Source organism: Dermacentor albipictus, chromosome 5, assembly GCF_038994185.2.
Source record: "Dermacentor albipictus isolate Rhodes 1998 colony chromosome 5, USDA_Dalb.pri_finalv2, whole genome shotgun sequence".
In the NCBI taxonomy this organism is placed as follows: domain Eukaryota; kingdom Metazoa; phylum Arthropoda; class Arachnida; order Ixodida; family Ixodidae; genus Dermacentor; species Dermacentor albipictus.
Genome location: NC_091825.1, coordinates 109,994,937 through 110,014,960, shown reverse-complemented (window position 1 = coordinate 110,014,960; position 20,024 = coordinate 109,994,937). Strand labels below are relative to the sequence as shown.

At 43.4% G+C, this 20,024-nt stretch overlaps 1 protein-coding gene across 1 annotated transcript in view; it reads left to right on the top strand.

Annotated features, from left to right (window-relative positions):
- LOC135920221 (U3 small nucleolar RNA-associated protein 14 homolog A-like) overlaps positions 1-20,024 on the top strand; it is a 43,518-nt gene that overhangs the window by 4,758 nt on the left and 18,736 nt on the right. The window contains exons 6-12 of the mRNA XM_065454385.2: positions 636-713; positions 1,834-1,911; positions 4,469-4,591; positions 7,563-7,657; positions 8,398-8,521; positions 11,821-11,898; positions 17,634-18,775. Of these exons, the coding sequence (XP_065310457.2) occupies positions 636-713; positions 1,834-1,911; positions 4,469-4,591; positions 7,563-7,657; positions 8,398-8,521; positions 11,821-11,898; positions 17,634-18,775 (1,718 nt within the window). The remainder of the gene's footprint in view (positions 1-635; positions 714-1,833; positions 1,912-4,468; positions 4,592-7,562; positions 7,658-8,397; positions 8,522-11,820; positions 11,899-17,633; positions 18,776-20,024) is intronic.

The following is a 20,024-nucleotide window of genomic DNA, read 5'->3' as shown; positions in this document are numbered from 1 at the left end:
ATTATCGCCTATATGTTTTATAGCATGTGGGGCATTGTGTGATTGGTACACTTTTAGTAGGCAATAATCCAAACGTGTCACCATTCCCTGCTGCAGGTGGCGTGATGTGAGCATCACGTTTCACTGCGACGGCATCCGCCGTCGCTCACCAGCCTGATTTCATTTGGGTTTCCCGTCACCGTCTTAAAACACTACACAAGAGAAAAACAACAAAATGTGCCTTGGGTCGCCTAAGCCCCTCCAGCTCGAAGCGCATCTCGTGCCTCGTGCACAACGATTCACGTAATGCTTCGCATCATGCAAATCTCAGTTACGGTTGAGTCTGTCAAATTTCTTAGTCGCTTTGAATCGTATGCTTGTTTGGTTAGTACGTCATTTTTCGCTTTTTTTCCAAAACATATGAATGACGTTCTAGTGTACATACCACATGCACACTACCACTTCACCTTCCCAACTGACCTGAATTGGCACTATTTTGAGCTTGCAAGTTTTTAAGGATTTTTTTTGCTGATCTCTGTACAAACCATATTTAAGACATTCACTACTGCATTCTTGAACATTATTCAACTGTGTTTGGGTCCTGTTACTCGGGTACCATTTTGTATGTGTGAGAATTGTGAAATTCTTTGTTGCAGGCACAGCGTCAGGTCGCATATGAAAAGGTCGGCGAGGAAGTCTCCGTGTGGGAGCCTGTGGTCAAACAGAACCGTGTGGTAAGGACAGTTGCCTAATCATATGTCTTATTTTTTTTTCACTCTTCTTTCTAGCTGCCTTACAATGTTCTGCATTTAAAAATTACAAATGCTACAACACCTATTCTGTGTTAATAATTTTGCGCGTAGGTTTCTGACTACAGCAACCTATGTCCGGTTTCAACACCTAACCTGAAAATTACTGCCATCACTTGCATCCTGTTATGCAGAAAAACGTTACTGATATGTCTCTCACGAATATGTTTTTACTATTGTAATGTCTCTGAAGCTTGGCCCTGCAAGTTGATAACACCACATTCAGTGTATTCATGTTGTAAATCTTCCCATCTGCTGTACAGTGGAACGCTGTTGATATATGCCTTGCTGTTGCATTTTTCCAGCTCTTACATTGTGTTTTCTCAGTACCGACCTTAAGCCCATTGGCTTCCATTATGTTCCCGTTTGGTACATTGCATATGGATTCGGTGGTCACATAAATTTAGCGGTGCAGAGGCGGATTCGCAACTACGAAATGCCAGAAATATGTGATTGTCAGTCACGATAACTGTGTTGCAGCGCGATTCGGTAGTTTTTGCCGTCCCCCTAAAATCAGCTTAGCACAATACTTTTGTGCTATGCAGTGAAGCCTACTAAGAGTGAAAAGGGGCCATTGTCATGGAATATAGTAAATATCCCTTAATTAGTATGCACGTGTGCAGAGGGGTTTTTTACATTGCTGTGGGCATTGGGGACCTTCTTCACTGTGACATTTTCCCGGCTGTTGCATTTATTTTCCCAGAGTCCCTTAAAAGACGTGTCACATGGTTCTATAGTATTTTTTCTCATAGACCCATCTAAAACAAATTACTGCAAATGATACTTATCCCAATGCGCATTTCTGGCTTTTAAAAAATGTATTTTGTGGGTGTCTGACTGCATAGTCACCTTGTAAAATCAGGCACTTTTGCAGTCAGTTCACATTCAGAATTATTAAAGCTGTTTGGCATCTACATGCAATTGCATCTGATACGTTTTAGAGCTCTAGTACGCAGGATAAGCACAGGAGACTGGGCTGCTTGTTATAAGCAGAAGTTTGACGGAAAAGGGAGTATGACTTATCTTTTTATTTCATTCGTCCCAGGCTGAGCAACTGCGCTTTCCACTCAAACAACCAGACATGAGGATGGCATCTGCTGGTAAATTTGCTGAGCGCCTCAAGGTGGGTTTTGCAAGACATTTTTGCCTGCTGTCAGACACGGCATGCAAAATTTGTGACATATTTTGAAGGGTTTGGGCTTATTGGGAAGTAAAACTTCAGTAGCACTCATACAAAAGTCATGCAATAACAACACTACAGAATAGAATACGTGCATAACAAAATGTGAGATTGTCTCATTTTACAGTGTGTCTGTTTATTACTGCACTGCAATTTTGCAATGAAAATCCCGCAGTAAAATGTGGATAGTGAGAAATGATCCTCAAAAAGTGTACAAACTTCAGTGCTTCAAGGTATATCTATTGTAAGATATTAAGTGGACGTGAAGAAGCATTAGACAAGAGGAAGGAGCAAAAAAAAAATACCTTTAGTGTGGACAGACTCCATTGTTATACAGTATAACTTCATTATGACAGTCGTACCGGGCACAAAAATGCCTTCGTAACTTGCTGTTGGTGAGAAACGTCTTAGATTTACTTTGTTATATCTGATAATTATGTTATATATCTGCGTTACTATTTCTACGTTTGACTGTATTTCAGTAGGTACATGTTCCAGTTGCATCTCAAAATATACAGACTTAGAAGAAGCACTAAGTCTGAGAATGACAAGTCTGCTTACTGTGTATACTTGATTCCAATAGCTAGTTCTTCTTGAGGCCCCAAGCACGTTGGAGCCCCAAGAAGGTAGCAGGCCACAATTGAGCATGTGCCTAACGCAAGGCAGCCTCGGGTCTTTGCATTAGGGTCAACCCAAAGACCCTAAACTCGAAAAATAGTGTGGGTTCCCAAGCCACCTTTGGTGGCTCGTGCGGAGCCAAGAGAGACATACCAGCCGCAGCCATCCAGAGCTCCGATCACTCAGTTAGGTTATGGCAGCAAGCATGACCGGTCACAAAGCTGGTTGGTTGTATTTGGTTGCAGGGCAAACTTGCCATGTTCCAGGGGATTTTCTGCATATTTACAGGCAAGAGAAACAGGGCAATGAGAGAAGATGCTAGCCGACATCAGGTCGGGGTCCTTCGACCCTCCTCCCACTGGCTTAGAAAGGGCAGAAACAAGTTGTACAAATAACATAGTGTAACATTATTACAAACTCTATTCCACCCTTTTTTTATGAATTCCTTTAGGTTTTGTTTGTAAAAACGCTTCTTGTTTTTTTTTATTATTATTTCAAGTGTCTTCTCTTTTCACTGCTGTGATATTCTGAGCGCACAAACTAACGCTGCTCTTGTCCCAATTCTAAAATTCTAACCTAAATTATAGTGTTTATGATGGATTATTATGAGGCACACGGTAGTGTGGGACTCCAGAAATTTGGGCCACTTGGGGTTTTTTAATATGCACCTAAATTTAAGTACACAGGTGTTTTCGCATTTCGCCCGCATCAAAATGCAGCAGCTGTGGCCAGGATTTGATCCCGCAACATTGTGCATAGCAGTCCAACACCATACCCACTAAGCAACGTGGATAATTCTAAAACTCTGATGCTTCTCCAAACCCAAGAGCAACCATTGTAACGCAGCTCGAGGCGCCAATTCTAAAGCTCTCTAATGTGCACCTGAATTTCACTGTCAGAAAAGAGAAGGCTGCAGCACCTCCTAGGTTAATACACAACTTCTTACTTCTGTGCATAAATATACCCTATTTATTCGCATAATGAATAGACACCCCACTTTTCCAATCAAAAAGTGACTTTTTTCTTTTCCTCCCATAATGATCGCACCTCGAGCTTGCTGCCGTGAAGTAGACACAATTGCAATGCCGTAGCGTCAGATCGGATAACTGGTGTGCGATAAAAGTAGGAGATGCAGTATTATCCAACGTACAATACAGCATTCGATGCACCGGAACAACAGTTGGATCCCAGGCAATTTGCCATGCTGTAGTGCTGGATTGGACACCCGCCGTGCGACAAAAGCAGGAGACAAATGGTACGATTCGGCGTTCATGCCAGATTGGACGCCTTCGCACACCAAGCATCCGATCTGGCACTACAGCATGGCAACGTGCCTCTGATGTGACTGCTCTTCCGGCGCGTCGGCACCATATCGTACCGTGTGTCTCCTACTTTTTAGAGGTGGCCGTGGAAAGAAAATCACTCCACATTTTGCTCTGCATAATGGATGCACCCCAACTGCGCACATTTTTAGGGGAAAAAGGTACATTCATTATGCAAGTAAATAGGGTATTCTTCATATTTTTGTTAGTTGTGCAGTAGTTGTGGACAAGCTTTTCTCTCGTAAATCACATTTGTCACTATCAGTTAGGTGAAGTTTCTCAAGTGGGTCTGTGCATTATTGCATTAGTGGCTGCTTCCAGTAGAGCCAGGAAAAGTGAATTAACAGATTATATATATATTTTTTTGTCATCGGTATTCATGCAGCCTTGGAACTGCAGCACAAGATAATTTAGTTACATTGTTTGTTGTCTTGTAGTGTGCTAGTATAAAATTTGTAGGGTTATATGTTGCATTTTGAGAATGCGTGCTTCTTTTAAAAAAAGGAAACCTTGTATCCCTGCTTTTATTATTTCTTGCATCCTCACGTACTGCACATCAGCCGAAGACAGATCTTGAAAAAGAAATAAACAAGATCTTGAAGGTCAGCGAAAATGTCACGCCACCAGGAGCTGAACTGACTCCAGCTGAAGAGAAAGCCCTCAAGGCCATGAGCCTGGAAGAGGTGAGAGCTGTTTAAAGCCATTCTTGTACCCAGTATCAAAAAGGGGTGCCTGAAGTATTCATGACACTGCTTGCTGCATAGCTGCCATAGTCACCTTTCACCCTCATACAATAAATAACAGGTTGCCCATCATCAGGGGAAACCTGGAATTTTCAGGTCTTTTTGCCACTTCTGGAAGATTAGGGGTAAAACGGGGAATATTTATTCCAGTTTCTCTGAGTCCGAGAAACTGGGGCATAGAGTAGTTATGATGAAACTAATGGTATGCTAGAAAGAAAGGAGATTTTCATCTGAACCTACACAATCTGTAAATAGTGTGTCTTTTGCTGGTTTTCTGAGCGTCAGCCTGGCCCGTTGGTTGGAATGTCATAAAACACATGATAGAGCCACATCCAATAGTGCATCCCATCTTATTTGCAGCTTACTGGCAGTAGTTGCTGAAAATTGTAGGCTGGCATAGTGACTTGGCAAGCTGTAAATCATCCTTTCCTTTTTTCTTGTGTGGAACCTCCAGTCTTATAGATGGTCAAGGAATTTTGTAAAGACATTCAGGAAAAACCTGGAAATGTTTTAGTGCCAGTGCAGCAGATAACCTCAAGGCCTCACTGACCTTTGACTTCTGTGAACGCCAACCATTTTTTATTTTTGCCATAGCCACAAAGACACAAAGAAGGTTGGAAAAATGAAATGTGTTATTCTTGTTCTTTAAAGTGTGCTTTAAAGGCAGCCTGCAGCGAAACTTTGAACCACGTAACAAGCTTGTAGTATTCAAGTAATGTAGATATAAAGTAGCCTCCTTCCAAAATGTTATGTTCTATATGCTAGTGGATGTGTCATGAAAAGCTCACAAAAGCATGTTTTTGATACTGAACCCCTCCGAAAAATGGCCACCATTGCTGCTTCTCAGAAATGTTGCAGAAGCTGGAATGTTGAAAACCAGCACGGAAAGCGGGCATGACTTTTGAAATCGAGTAGCAGTACTATGGTGCACTGAAAATTTTGGAAGCAATGTTCAGGGATATGCATTGTGTCTGCTGTCTACCGAGTGGTCACATAGTAAGCTGACATGCTGCTGAAAGGCTGTTAATAAAAAAATTAGACGATTACTGGTCCCACAGCTTTGCTAAGATTGCTTTGATTATTATAGTGTTCAGTATTTTTCCATGTATAACTCGTGGAAATAACTGCATACAACAACACTAAAATCTTTGCAAAAACAGTTTCCGTTCGCGGAAGCATGATTCGTCCACGGCTCTGTATCCCCCCTCCCCCCTTCTTCGGCGATGCTGATAAAACTAGATTCACACGACTGACAGTGTCGCGGACAAGTCATCCACGTGACATGTGGCGTGAATAGGATCACTTTGCAGCTAGCATTCACACGACAGAGGATGACAGCGCTGACAAAGCCGCCCTTACATGAGCAATGGCGATGGAGCAAACGTGACCGATCCGAAAATCCCAACGGTGATTTGGCTCCCCGCTTTATCACAAAGCGCATCGCGCGCACCGAGGGAGCACCACGGGGGTGAAGTTTGCCGGCGCCGCATGCACTATTCGCCAACTGCTAAACGCACAATGGCAACCCATAAAGACGAGCAGAATGGTCAACCATGCGGTACGGGAGAAGGGAGCTTCAACACGCAGGGGTGGGGAGAGGGTGGTGTCCCGTAGGAGATAACTAAACTTAGTATGGCGGAGGAACCTGCCTTGAAATGTGGCTTCACGGCATTGAAAGCCGCACTGCCGCGAAGCCACACTTCAAGGCGAAGCTCGCATATAAACCACACTCCGACCTTACTGTTAACTTTGTTTAAATTTTGGTGTGGGTTATGCGTGCGAAAATACGCTATGTAATGCATATTCATTTATAACCAATTTTAGCCAAAATGGAAATTTATTGCAGTGGAGCTTTATGGCACGTAGAATGCATTCCGTTTATTTTTTCTGGATGCATTACTAGGTCTGTGCGAATCTCAATATTTTGGAATATGAATAATTAGCTTCAAATATGTAATAGTGATATGCACAGGCATTTATTAGCAAGTTGGGTTAATTTACTATGTTGGATCATCGTATTGCATTTTCAGTGTTAAAGAACTAGACTAGGAAGCCGTTATACTAAAACATTGTGTATTTGGCTCATGTTAGCTTGGAAAACTTAGTAATTCCCACTAGCTGCCCTCGCCAGCCTGCGCTTATTATACCGCTTCATATGCCCGTAGACTCGGAGGCATTTGTCCTTGGGCTAGTCGTCACTCATCGCACTTGCTGCAAAGCAATACGTTCACAAATGTGGGGGTTGCTACAAAAATTAAATAAATAAATAAATAAAAAGACTCGCTGTCCGCAAACCTGTGCCCCTTGCTACGAGAGGCTGGCTTTTCTGAAAAGTTAAGACATATAATGGCCAGTGTGCTTTACAAAAAAAAGTTCGCTACCAGCACGAAATCTTCACTAAATTCAGCACAAGATCGCCCAAGTATTAAATAGCAACAAATGCTAAGGATCGTGTTTGCTTCCGCATGGCCAATAATAAATTCGATTTGATTCGAATAAACGAATATTCGGATATTTTCCAATAACTATTTTTCGAATGGAATACAAATAATAAAAATATAATATTCGATAATATGCGAACTTTTCGAATATTCGCACACCCCTTGCTGTTACTATAGACAGCCTTTGAGTGGAAGGGAGGGGGCGTTCTATGTGTACTTACAATCTTTGTGATAATGCATTTCAGTTTATTCTTCATAATATGAATGTATTTTGACTCCTCCCCCCCCCCCACAAAGAGTGGTGAAAAATGTTTTTTTTATATATTGTATTGCAACTATTAGTAACATATCTATTACATAACTATTAGTAACCTAGCTGCAACATATGCACTCGTTTTTGTTCTTTTTTTAACTTGTCCTTGTTCCTGTTCAGGGCTGTTCCTTCACTCATCTGTTGCTCCCCTTCTTAGGCCAAGGAAAGACTGGCTGAGCTGAAAAAGATGAGGGCTCTGCTGTCCTATCAGGAGATGAAGGCTCGAAGGCAGGGCAAGATCAAAAGCAAGAAGTGAGTGCAAGAGATAATTATATTCCTTGAAGTGTGAATTCAACATCTCCTTCATTTACTTCCTTGTGTGTGAGTATGTAGTGGTTGAGTGAAAGCCACAGTTCAGGTTCAGATCAGACCTGTAGGGGAAAATGTATTTAGTAAGGGTTGTCTCGACATATTGACTGCATCTGACATTAGACGAGTTATGAGAACCTATGACAATAAACAAGAAGAATAGGGAAACTTTGGGCCTCCATTTTTTTTTCACAGCTTCATGAAGCCAATGAACAATGAAACCAGGGAAAAGATAAGCAAAATTAACTGTTCAATATTATCGTAATATAGAAAGAATAAAGAAAAGGGGAAATAAATCTATACTTAAGGGCAACCTGCTGCAAGTGAGAGTGGTACCTACATCTTCTGGATTATGCATGCAATGCTCTACCACTGAGCTACAGGGGTGACTGGTCATTCTCTCGGCCACTTTCTTGGGGACTATTTGTGCATGTGTGCCAGAACTATTCTTGGGAGTGTCAGCCAGCACCACCCATGATTGTTGAAGCAGGCGGGGAATAACCTTTTCCCTTATTCTTCTCACTGTGCTATATCAGCATATGTATATTCTGGCTGCCGTTGCGAAGCCACGCCAGACCAAGTCACTAGTAGAGAAAAAACACCTTTTATTTTTATTATTGTTATTATTTTTTTGCTTTATAATTGTGACCATAGCTTTTAGTTGTGGCCTGTCAATTCTCCAGATATCACCGTATTCTAAAGAAGGAGCGCCTGAAGAAAGAAATGAAAGAGTTTGAAGAACTCAAGGAGAAGGATCCCGAGCTTGCCATCGAGAAGCTGCGAGAACTTGAAAAGCAGCGAGTCTTGGTGAGTGTACATGGGCATTCGTCATCACGCATGTGCATTTCTAGCGATACTAGTCTCTTGGCATTGTATCAAGTCTTCATGTCTTGTAATGTTTGGCCACTCCTGCATGCTGCGTGTGTGACCAGTTGTGTGACAGTCAGTGGGACAACCTGCACCATGCTCATTTACATACTGCAAAATTGGTGTGTTTTAGCAGCAGCCGGTAGTGTTCAGCTCAGAGGGCCACTAAAGAGAAACTAAGAGAAGTTTAGACTGATAAAGTAATTTTTCAGAGCTCTGTTCACTTTGTGATACGGTTGACTTCTGGTAATTCGACCCTGATGGGACCGGCAAAATTGATCGAATTATCTGGCGAGCCGAATTAAACGAAATGCTGAAAAACAGAAACAATGCTGATTTATTTGTCAGTGTTTGCCCGATTCTAACATGCCCCCGAAGCAAATGTGCACCCGCTTTCTCTGTGGTGAAAGTATAAAATTAATCTAGAAGTTGCATCCAAGCTCCTAAACAAAGTAGAAATCTAACGCACAACCAATTTTTTTAGCAAGAAAATCAGGCAAGGGTATAATGTGCATTGCACAATGATGGCCGGTTTTCTAAAGTCACCTGTGATATGCGGTAAAGCACACAAATGCCCGTGAAGGCCATTTTGGTTTCATATCCTATTGCACTGCGCAGGCAATTTTCGGCACAACTTTCCTAAAAAAAATTTTGAGAGGCACACGTTAAGGTCAAGCGCCTCTACCGTCATCCGTAATACCGTGTTCAGACAACGGGAGCTGCAGTTATTGCTAGAAAATCTTCCTTGGGCAGTTCGAAAAAAGGCGTTTTCAGTGGCCACTAGAAGGGTTGCTGTTGGTGTCACCATAGAGGTCAGGCGCTTATGTGCTGACTGGTTAAGTTCATTGTGTCCGGCAAAAACCAATATTAGGATTGAAATAATGATGTCTTGGGCCTGTATGAATACATGGGTGCTGTGTTGGCTGGGACCTTTAGTCGGGATCGAGTTAACTGGAGTTGAATTAACAGAAGTCACCTGTAGTTGGGTGACTATTAGAAAACAAAATGAAGGTCAATGTTCCACTTTCTTTTTTTTCCTCTGTCAAAACCCCAGCAAATGTGTTTGTGAGCATCATGGATTTAAAGGTACAGTCAGCGACCAATTTTCTGGACCTCATGTAGACTGAAAAATAGAAAAATTGAACAGTTCGAAAAACTCATTCACTGAAAAAATAAAATTTATTATGGTTAGAGTGGCTTAAAGATCTCTAATAATGCCCTGCCTCATACTACGCTTGAAAGCAATCAGACTTGTTTGGATTTGCACAAAAGTGACGTCGTCTCCATATACGGTCTGACAAGAGCACCACTGCAATGTTGATCTCCGCTGCCGGAGATCACCATGGATATCGAAGAAGTGAGCAACGTTTCTTTGCTCCACTTGGCTCTTGCGAAGGCACATGAGGTGGTGCCGATCATACAAATGCGAAGCCATACAAACATACGCAAAGATGTGACATCTACGCGTCACACCATGTGTGAAAAGCAATCGAAACTAATAATAATAATAATAATAATAATAATAATAATAATAATAATAATACAGTCAAACCTCAATATATCGAACAGGGATATATCGAATTATTGCGTATATCGAACACTTTCTATATCATGTGGAAAATCGCATGCATTTTTAATTTTTTATTTCGAACGGGGCCGGATGTAAAATGGATATATCGAACTCCGCCGCCCCAGACAAAGTGCGCTCTGTTGACAGGAGGCGAGCTTTCCCGCAACACTCTCGAAGATAGCGGCGGCGCGATGGGCGTTCCAGACTGCAGCGTACGACAGCTGCCCACATCGGTTGCGCCGAGGGCGCCATTTGAACGTAGCGGCGTACACACGCGGCGGCTTGGAGCCAGCACGGCCACCTCAATCACGCGCGCACGGCGGGGCCCGCTGTGCGCGCGGGATTGAGGTGGCCGTGGAGCCAGTTGGAGCGCTTTGTCGGTGCTGAGCCACAGAGCATATACATTGAGGACTTCGTTGGCGGTGACAACATCACCGGAACAGTGGCGGAGTTAACAGACATGGAGATCGCGGCAGAAGTGACTGCTGAGCGGCCAAACGAAGACGCTGCCGAGGCTGATCCAGCAAGCGCTGATGTTGCCCCGCTCCCGACTGCAACTGAGGCTGTAGCTGCTTTGGCTGTTGTACGCCGCTACTGCGGCGCAATAGAAGGCACTGGACTGTCTCTTGTGGACCGTTTGGACTATGTTGAGGACACCGTGGTCAAGCATGCGGTTGTCAATATGAAGCAGTCTACACTGCTTCAGTACATTGAGCGAACTAAATAAATACTTTGTTTGAAGCTTCTTGTGAGTATCTATTGCGCCACGATTGGTTCATTGATTGATTTGTGCTAGTTTTTGATGCGTTTTCTATGTGATTTTATATATCGAATTCTGGCTGTATCGAACTATTTTGCGATCACCGCGCTGTTCGATATATCGAGGTTCGACTGTAATAATAATTATAATAATAATAATAAAAGGATCCCACATTAAGTGATTATGACAATAGTGCTGACCAAAAAAAAGTGTTTTGTCAGCCAAGGAAAAGTGGGCATGGCCTCCGATACCGGAGGATGTTGAACGCTCTCTGTTGAAAGCCTGCACTTTCCAATCATGGAGGCTATAGAGTGGACCACTGGAAGCCAAGCCAGTGGAAAACCCATCGTGGTGGCCCCCATGATCGGGTAGCGTGGCTCTGAACGAGCGATTTAGTCCAGATAATCAAACTTTTCAGCCAAAATTCATGTGAAAAATCAGTCCTGAAAATGCATTAGCTCTGTGGGAACCCTGACAGGGCATTTATGTAGTCCTTAATATCCATCAAGTCCAAATTATTGGCGTCTGAAAAATCCGTTGGCGACTGTATTTTGATATTTGGATCATTGTGACTCAGTAGAAGTTCATGAAACTTGCTAAGTTCTGTCTTTGGGTATTTTAGAATAGAATGCAGCCAATTTTGGCAATAAACATTGACTAGGCCCAAGCAGATGTGATCAAAATTCGTGATGTCACAGCGATATGGTTTGGGAACTTCGAGGCCACGTCGCCACCCATCTTTCGTTTTAGCATTATTTTCTGGCTTGCCAAGCCTTTTTTTTGGGGTAAGAGCGGCATTTTTAGTATGTATTGTAACAGGCTAATCTACTAATGCAGCTCATAATATTTTCCTCTTTAGTGTATCTTTTATGGCTGGCAAATGATTGAAACTTTGGCTCTTTCTTGCAGGAAAGAGTGTCGTTGAGGCATAAAGGCACAGGAAAATGGGCCAAGCACCAAATGCTGAGGACCAAGTACAACCAGGAGGTAAGTTTACGCCCTTTCCTGAAAGTTATTAGTTTTGTGGGCAGCTTCCTGAATTTCTGTCACATTTCTTTTGCTTGACACTGCATCCTTAGAGCCCTGTGACTTATTTTCTTCAAACCTGTCAAACACATTGGGATAACTGCGATGCCTTTCAATGAAATAATATTCCAAAATAAATTTTTGAAAATTACCTAATAGAAATAGACTTACAAAAGCACCATGTTTACTTTCCCGATTCCCTCTCAATGCAATGTTTCCTCTCAGTTTGGATGACAGCAATAGCGATTATTTCTCCTATTGCTCCTTTCGCACTTTTTCTTCTTTCTGTGGTGTGTATATGGTAACACTTCAACGTTGGCAACTGACATAGGTGTAACTGCAAGTCGGCCTAGTTGGAACAGATTCATATTTAAAAACTTTTTGTGCGCAAACAAACAGGGACGAAGAAAAGGAGCAGCACAAGGACGAGCGTTTTCTAGCAACTGTTGTTAGAAAGCGCTCGTCCTTGTGTTGCTCCTTTCCTTCGTCCCTGTTCTGGGACAAAAAGTTTTTTAAAAATGACATAGGTGTTCGAGAGCGACAGAGGAGCAATGACAGGACGGGTGAGACGCATTAATAACCACTGCTCTGCCTTTTGCTGGAAGATTGAAGGGGTGTGGGTGCGTGTATGAGGTTGCAAGCTTTTGCTCATTCATGATCACTTGCCCACTGGCTGGGGCCAATGGGCTGTTGCGTTGGCCATGGTGTTATGGATGGTGCCAGAAAAGGGGGTGCCTCGAAAGCTGCAGGAGAGAGCAAGCAATCTTATATGAAAGATTGTACGCTCTTTGTTGCCTGCACCTGAACAATATTTGGTTCCCACATTCATGGCAGCATTGCAAACCTCTTTTTTTTTACTGTTTGAAAATTATTGCAGCGACCCTTTAAAGGGGCCCTGAAACACATTTTGGACCGAGTAAAAAAACGTTGCTGATCTTTCGTAGAGCCTGCTTTGAACATGTGGGCCAAATATTACTGTACTGCATGCCGCAGGTAATTTACAAGTTATGTCAAACAGTGACAAATCGCTTGCTCTCACTTTGCTGCCGTTGCATCAAAAGCAACTGGCCCATTAATGCTACTGGCTGATTTCGTGATCGTGAGAGCATTCTCAGTAATACATAAATGCTAATATTTAGTTAAATAAATATGTAAAGCACATATACCGTAAAAACCCGCGTTTAATACAATCCTGCACATAGTATGAGGCGAAATTTTTGGGACGCAAAATGAAAAAAAAAAAGTTATCTGCTTATAATGTGAGTTAGGAAAACTCTAGGAAATTGTTTATTTAATTGGACTCTGCCCTTCAATCGCTGTCTTCCTCAGATGCGCTCTCTTCGGATAGTTCCTTGTCGGACATATCTTCCCAGAGGTACTCATGCTCTGTGCCATCGAGCGCGTTCGAGATGCCGCACTTCTTGAATGCGCGACACACACAGTCCTCTAGTATGCTGGCCCATGCGTCCACAATCCACTTGCATAGCGTGGCTGGCGAAGCCCGCTCCAGCCGCCCGGTTGGTATCACTGCAGGCTCACGTGAGCGCATCCAATCTGCATAACACCGCTTGACTGCATCCTTGAACACCTTGTTCACGCAAACATCTAAAGGCTGCAGCAGAGACGTCATCCCACCCGGGATAACGACGAGTTCAGTGCCGGATTCGCCCAACAGCCTCTTCACTGAGTCGGCCAAATGGCAACGAAATGTATCCAGCACGAGAATGGACGAGAACGACAACCGTGCACTGGGCCACCTACACCAGACAGACTTTATCCAGTCAAGTCTCATTCATACAGCCTTTCTTATGGCACCTCACAACCACATATTTTGGCAGCTCCTCACCTTTAAGCACTGTCTTGCGCTTGAAGACGACATAGGGTGGGAGCTTGCCGTGCACAACAACATGACGGTAACTCGCGTTTTCTCGTTGCCAGTGGACCGGATATAAACTTTTTTTTAGAGCCCTTTTCATGCACGGTGAGGGGCGACGGCATGTCCAGATAAAGAGGCGATTGGTCAGCATTGCTGATTTGCCCTAGCTGGAAGTTCTTGGACTTGCGCAGCAAAATAGCGTGGCGCTGGAAAGCCACAAGCAGCTCTTCAAACGTTTCGGGCAGCTTTTGCGAAATCGAAGTTCGGCGGCATGAGGAAAATCCAGCATGGCACATGTAGCAATAAATCCAGTGCTTCCTCGCTTTGAAGGCCGAGCTCGGTAGACCATTTTCTCTTGCAGGCTCTTTAGCTTTTGCGTGCATAAGCTCCATGCTCGGAGCTAGATGCGCAGCTCACTGTTGGCATACAAACTCTGTCAAGGCGAGTTCAGTTTCCGGGAATGTCCCACTCTTCGGGCCGCGAAAGCTTCTTCATGTTCCGCTGCATGCATAAAGGGCTTCCTTCTGTCGACGCCACCTGCGAATGCTTCCCTCGTTGACGCCAAACGGCCAAACTGCCTCCCGGCCACACTGTTGCCGATGTCCTGTGCGGCTAAAATAACCTTTCTCTTAAAAGCAGCCGAGTACTGTTTTCGTGGTCCGGACATCTTGGTCCTTCAATGCGGAATTAAAAAGGTGCACTTTGCAAAGCATTGTTTGCACTTGTGCTGCCAAAGTGCGCACTCAACAATAAAGAAACAATGCTGTAGTCACACAGCAATAACGAAACCAAGCCACACAGCAATAAGGAAGCCAAGCCGTAGCCATGCAGCAATAATGAAGTCAAGCCATAGCTACGCAGCAATAACGAAACCAAAGCTTCTAGCCGAAATTTCCGACTGAAATTTTCGTTCGGATCCGCATATAGTTAGAAGCGAAAATTTGGGACGCTAATAATAGGAAAAAAACCTCGTATTATTCGTGGGTTTTTACGGTATGTCTGCTATCCCAAAAAGACAGAAAAATTATTTCATCTTCGTGCGTGGCCTCCAAGATGGCATTGATGTGCTACGTAGCGTAGTCCACTGCGGCCACCATGGGGTGCCATGATGAGCGCTTTCGCCGCTGCGGCATTGAACTTTTGACTGGGGCTTTGCTCTATTGGCTTCTGCGCTGGATATCTTCTAGCACGCTAGCAGAGATTAAAACTTATACTAGTTGAAAGATTCGAAATTTTTTTTGTGGCATGAGATTTGTGAGTTGACGTTCTTTAACAGTGAAGCCATTCTGTGATTAGTTGTAAAAGTGTTTCAGGGCCCTTTTAATCCTAGCCTCTGTTTTCTTCCTCTTAGGTGCAGCTGAACTAGTAGATGGCGAAACATTTCGCCTAGTTTTTCTATGAACAACTGCCTGTTGGCATTATTTCCAAAATGTTTGAAGTTTTCTTGCTCTAATATTCGTTTGGATGGGCAAGCAATAGCCAACTTTTCACTGCTTTTGACACACTTTTGTGGGCCTGTGTTATCATTTGGCTCACTTCCAATCAGTCTGCTTTCAACAGTTTCCAGTGTGCTTCCAGCCTTTTTTTGACTTCACTTTGCATATCCAGTAGCTATCAAACTTATTTTTGTTTTTAACTGCATTAAAGCGCCCTTTATTGGTACACCCAACTATCAAACTTCTTTTCTGTTTTTTTAACTGCATTAAAGTGCCTTCTTTGGCTGGCTTCATTTGCCTTTGTTTGCTTGTGATGACCCTGCTATTTAATGTTTGCATCTTGAACTGCTCAAACGACATGTCACTTGATCGGCAGCTGTTGCTATCATTGCTTGCCTTTTACAAGATTCTGTTGTCTGTATCTCTTCTATAGCTTAGTAGAATAGGCATATAGCCTGAAGATGAGATTAAGCTGAAATGCTTTGCTACATTGGCCCCTGTATTTGTGATTTTAGTATGCAACTGCAGGTCATTTATGGTGTAATAAGTTGGCCAGGAAGGTTGTTAAATAATGATGCTGTCAAAAACTAATAACAGTGTTTGTTTGATAACATTGTTTGACTATTCACATGCCAGTCCTTTAAGTGATACTACACTGACACATTGTTGCATTGTCTTAGAGCAACAAGCCTCTGTGACGGATTAGATGCACAAGTTTGACATTGCAGTTTGTTCAACTTATAATTGGCATATCAATACTCATAGCTCTAACCCTTTACTGCTGATGAGTATAGTCCTGAAACTGTGTTTATTTAAATTGTTTGAAAATTTACTACACTCTTTGTCATTTCCTGTGGTACGGAAAGGGCTGAGCAGCTGATAATATCAATGCACAATGTCTAAATCCTTATTCTTGGTGCCAGAATAGTGCACCTGCATCTTTGAGGTTGACATTCAAGTTCTTCCGCTGATTTACACATTTATATGTTGATAACTTTATGTTCTCTTATTTCTGCTTAATCTTGAAACATGTCATTCATGTCATCAATACCGAGCCATTTGTCTACTCTGTACTAAAGGGAGGCACCATGCCTAAGAGTCAGCTTCTAACTGTTATATAATTTGAAGCAGCTCATATGTGTAATTGTTTTTATCAGCTGCCAAGAGAAATGCAGTTTTAAAGGGGCCCTGAACCACTTTTTATCGAAGTGGAGAAAGGCATCTGAAGTAAAAATAGGCTATTTCAAAAATACTTAACCGCAAAAAGTACTTCAATGCATTCAGCAGAAGTGGAGTTATTGGCAATCAAACACGGCCTCCACTGTGCCCCCGTTCCTTCTTCAGTGCCTTGCACTGTGAAGGCTACGATGCAGTGGGGCGTGTCCACAATGCTCTGCCTTCTAAATGTCACCGTGGCACGCAGTTCAAATTTAATTTTGGATGATAGTGTAGACACCACGACATCTGCCTTTGGTGCCTATGACGCACTAAACATAAGCCAAACACGGTTGTCCTCAGCGAGCCACAGTGTGCTTAGCCAGTGGACTCATAGCAGCATCCCGCGGTGGTCGCTTTATCTACGCCATGTAGCCGACCGCAGCTTGATGTCAACTATCGACTAATAGAAGCCGGACAAGGGGATGACAAAATAGTGCGTCTAGAGAGCCTTTTGTTTAATAGAGAGTGTTGAGAGAAAGGTGACTTCCCAATCTGCTTGCGAGCTCCAAGCGGTGTGTATGACAGCAATACTTAGCTGAGATGTTCACAGCAGTGTATGCTACCTTGCGGGCAGTATGTAATTTCACCAAGCTCAAGGGGTGGTTCAGGGCCCCTTTAAAGACATCCGTGAATGTTGTGTATGTAGCGTGGTGTCAATTTCCACTCAGATATGAGCTGAGTATTGATTAAAGGGGCTCTGCAACACTTTTTTACGGCCACCATCTTTGCTTTAAACCTTTTCTTAGCATTTCAAAAGGCTAAAAACAAAAGGAATTCTGATAACTAACGTACACAAACCCAATTTATCAGCCACAGAAACTTCAAAATACAAGAAAAATTAGAGTTACCCTCAGCTCAAATTTTCTCAGCTCCGAATTCCCTACTCCAATCTGAGCAATCTCCCATGGTGTTGCTGCGAGGCACCCATTAGCCGCAGAGTGTCGATGTTAAAAAAAAGATTGTCATACCACCATGGTTGCCAAGCCTGCTCAACTTGTTGACAGTGTTCAACAATGACTGTTGTAAAGAAGACGAACATTCCACATAACGAAAATATGAGCATTGAAGGTGTTGTTTGTACCAGCAAAATTAAGCATTCATTTTCCATCTACTGAGTTTGTTACAAACATGGTGAATTTTACCCTCCCTCTTTCTTTTGTATTAAGAGTCGAGAAGCACTGTTGAAGCAGCTGGAGCTAAGTCGGCAACTCACACAGAAGCCTGTCGTGGAATCATCTGATGATGAGGATGCAATGGACTCTGCTGCTGCTAAAGAAGTTGCAGCCGCGCATACTGGAGAGCTAGAGGCAAGCTTCTTCAACTCTGCTAACCCATGGCTCAAGAACCCAAGTGTATCACGGCCCAGCACAGGAGTAGAAAGCGTTGATGATGTCAATGCTGATGCTGCATCTCCAGAAACACTTCCTGAAGATGTTGGAAGGGGAAAGGATGCTGAAGCTTTGCCCGGTGATGATGGGGAGGAGGCTGGTGATAAAAACTGTGATGAGGGTGCTCTTGGAGCTGCAGACAGCATGGAAAATGAGCAAGAAGGCTTAACCAGTACGAAGGGTTCTGAAGAGAAAACAGCAGTCGAGGCTGAAACAGAAAGCTGCATGATCAACGATGAAAAAGAAAAGAATGCAGCACTTTCAAATCCAAAATATGGTGGTCACGCTGAGTTCGGTTTGATCAAGAAAGGTCCAAAAAGGAAACTCACCCCGAGTACCAAGAAAGGAGACAAAATCAGTGCACAGGTCTCCAAGCCAGTGGAGCCATCCTTGGAAGAAAGAGAAGACACAAACATCGACCAGATGTTTGATTCTCTGAATGAACAGGCTATGAAAAAGAGGAAAAAAATGAAACCGGGTCAGAAAAGGAGGAACCAGAAGAGCACTAAGTCGGTGACTTTCAAGGAGAGAAAAGCGGCCAACGAAGAAGAGAAAAATGACAACGCTGACAGCACAACAATGGAAGGCCTTGAAAATGCTGAATGTGAGGCACAGCTGGATGAGACATTGGAAAGGAAGCGGACTCTAAAAGACCTGGAAAGTTTCAGCAAAGATAAAACACCAAAGGTGTCACAGAAGCGCTCCTTGGTCCCCCAGCCACCCCAGCCGGAAGCTAAACCGGATAAAGTAGAAGTTGACCCAACAAAGTTCCTTCAGGTGAAACAGCAAATACTAAAGTCCAGGGCTCCAGACTTGGGTGGAACTGCTGAGGATGCCTTGGATGATGAAGACATTGAAAATGAACAGGCCGTCACTATTGCTGAAGCATTTGCAGACGACGATGTCATCAGTGCTTTCAGGTGAGTGGCTGTAAGAATTGCTTTATTCTAAATGCGCTATTGCATGCCACCTTTTCATTCATGATGCACCCTGCGAGGGTGTTTAGGGCTTCCCTTAATTGAAAGAAATGGGTAGTCAACTGCGTATTTATAGCATGTCAGCCAAATGCCTCATCATATTTTCTACACTTTTTTATTGTTGTTGATTGGTAATGTGCTACAATTCTAGTATTTTGTGTCTTTCAATGAAGGTTGCTTCTCTCTCAATGCTTTTGGGCCCACTACTAAGTACTCTGGAGCAAGCTGTGTTTTCTTGGCCTTGAACAGTGCTGAAATTTAAAAAGAACCTTCATCATATTTCATAACAATACCATGACAGGCACATAGCTTAATTAGATAGTTTGCTTATTTGCCTGTCATGGTATTGTTATTGTTATTGTTATTGGTTTTCTTGGCCTTGAACAGTGCTGAAATTTAAAAAGAACCTTCATCATATTTCATAACAATACCATGACAGGCACATAGCTTAATTAGATAGTTTGTTTATTGTGAAGACGACGAAGTGTCTTTTGATACAGAGCTGTTCTTTCTAGCTCCGGTTTATTTCTGTGAAAACCTAAGTTCATCCGCTGGTCCTCGCTCCCTGCTCGGTCGTAATGGAAGTGGACGACCCCGTACGTCTGCCGGCGACGGCGGCGTCAGCGGCGGCCGCCTCCAGGAAGCGAATCGGTCAGCAGAGCGACAGCGACAGCGAGGACACCCATGTCTACTCTCTCAGCAGTGAGGACACTTCCGATGACGACTTCCAGCTTGTGCAGAGCCGCAGAGCGAAGAGAAGGAACACCAGGACGTCCTCATCGTCAAGCACGCAAACAGTGAGACAGACGCAGAGGCCGGACGCCAATACCATCATATTCGTGCCCCTGCTTCCCAACGTCAACATGAAGCTACTTAACAGGCAATCTGTGTCGATGTCACTGGAAGCCCTGGTGCCAAATGAAATATCGGACATTCGAGTGAACACCCGAAAAAATCTTCTGGCAGTTGATGTCCAGCATGCGGCTGCTTTGACCACTCTACGCAGCGTAACGGACCTCGATGGCATTCAGGTGCGCTCTTACATCCCTCTGGGATCTGACGTAGTCACTGGCGTTATCTACGACGTAGACGTCGCCATCCTTAACAACGACTTGCCAATTCTTATCAAGCCAGCCAATGATGAGGTCATCGTTGATGTTAAGCGGCTAGGCAGTTCACGCTGCGTGAAAAT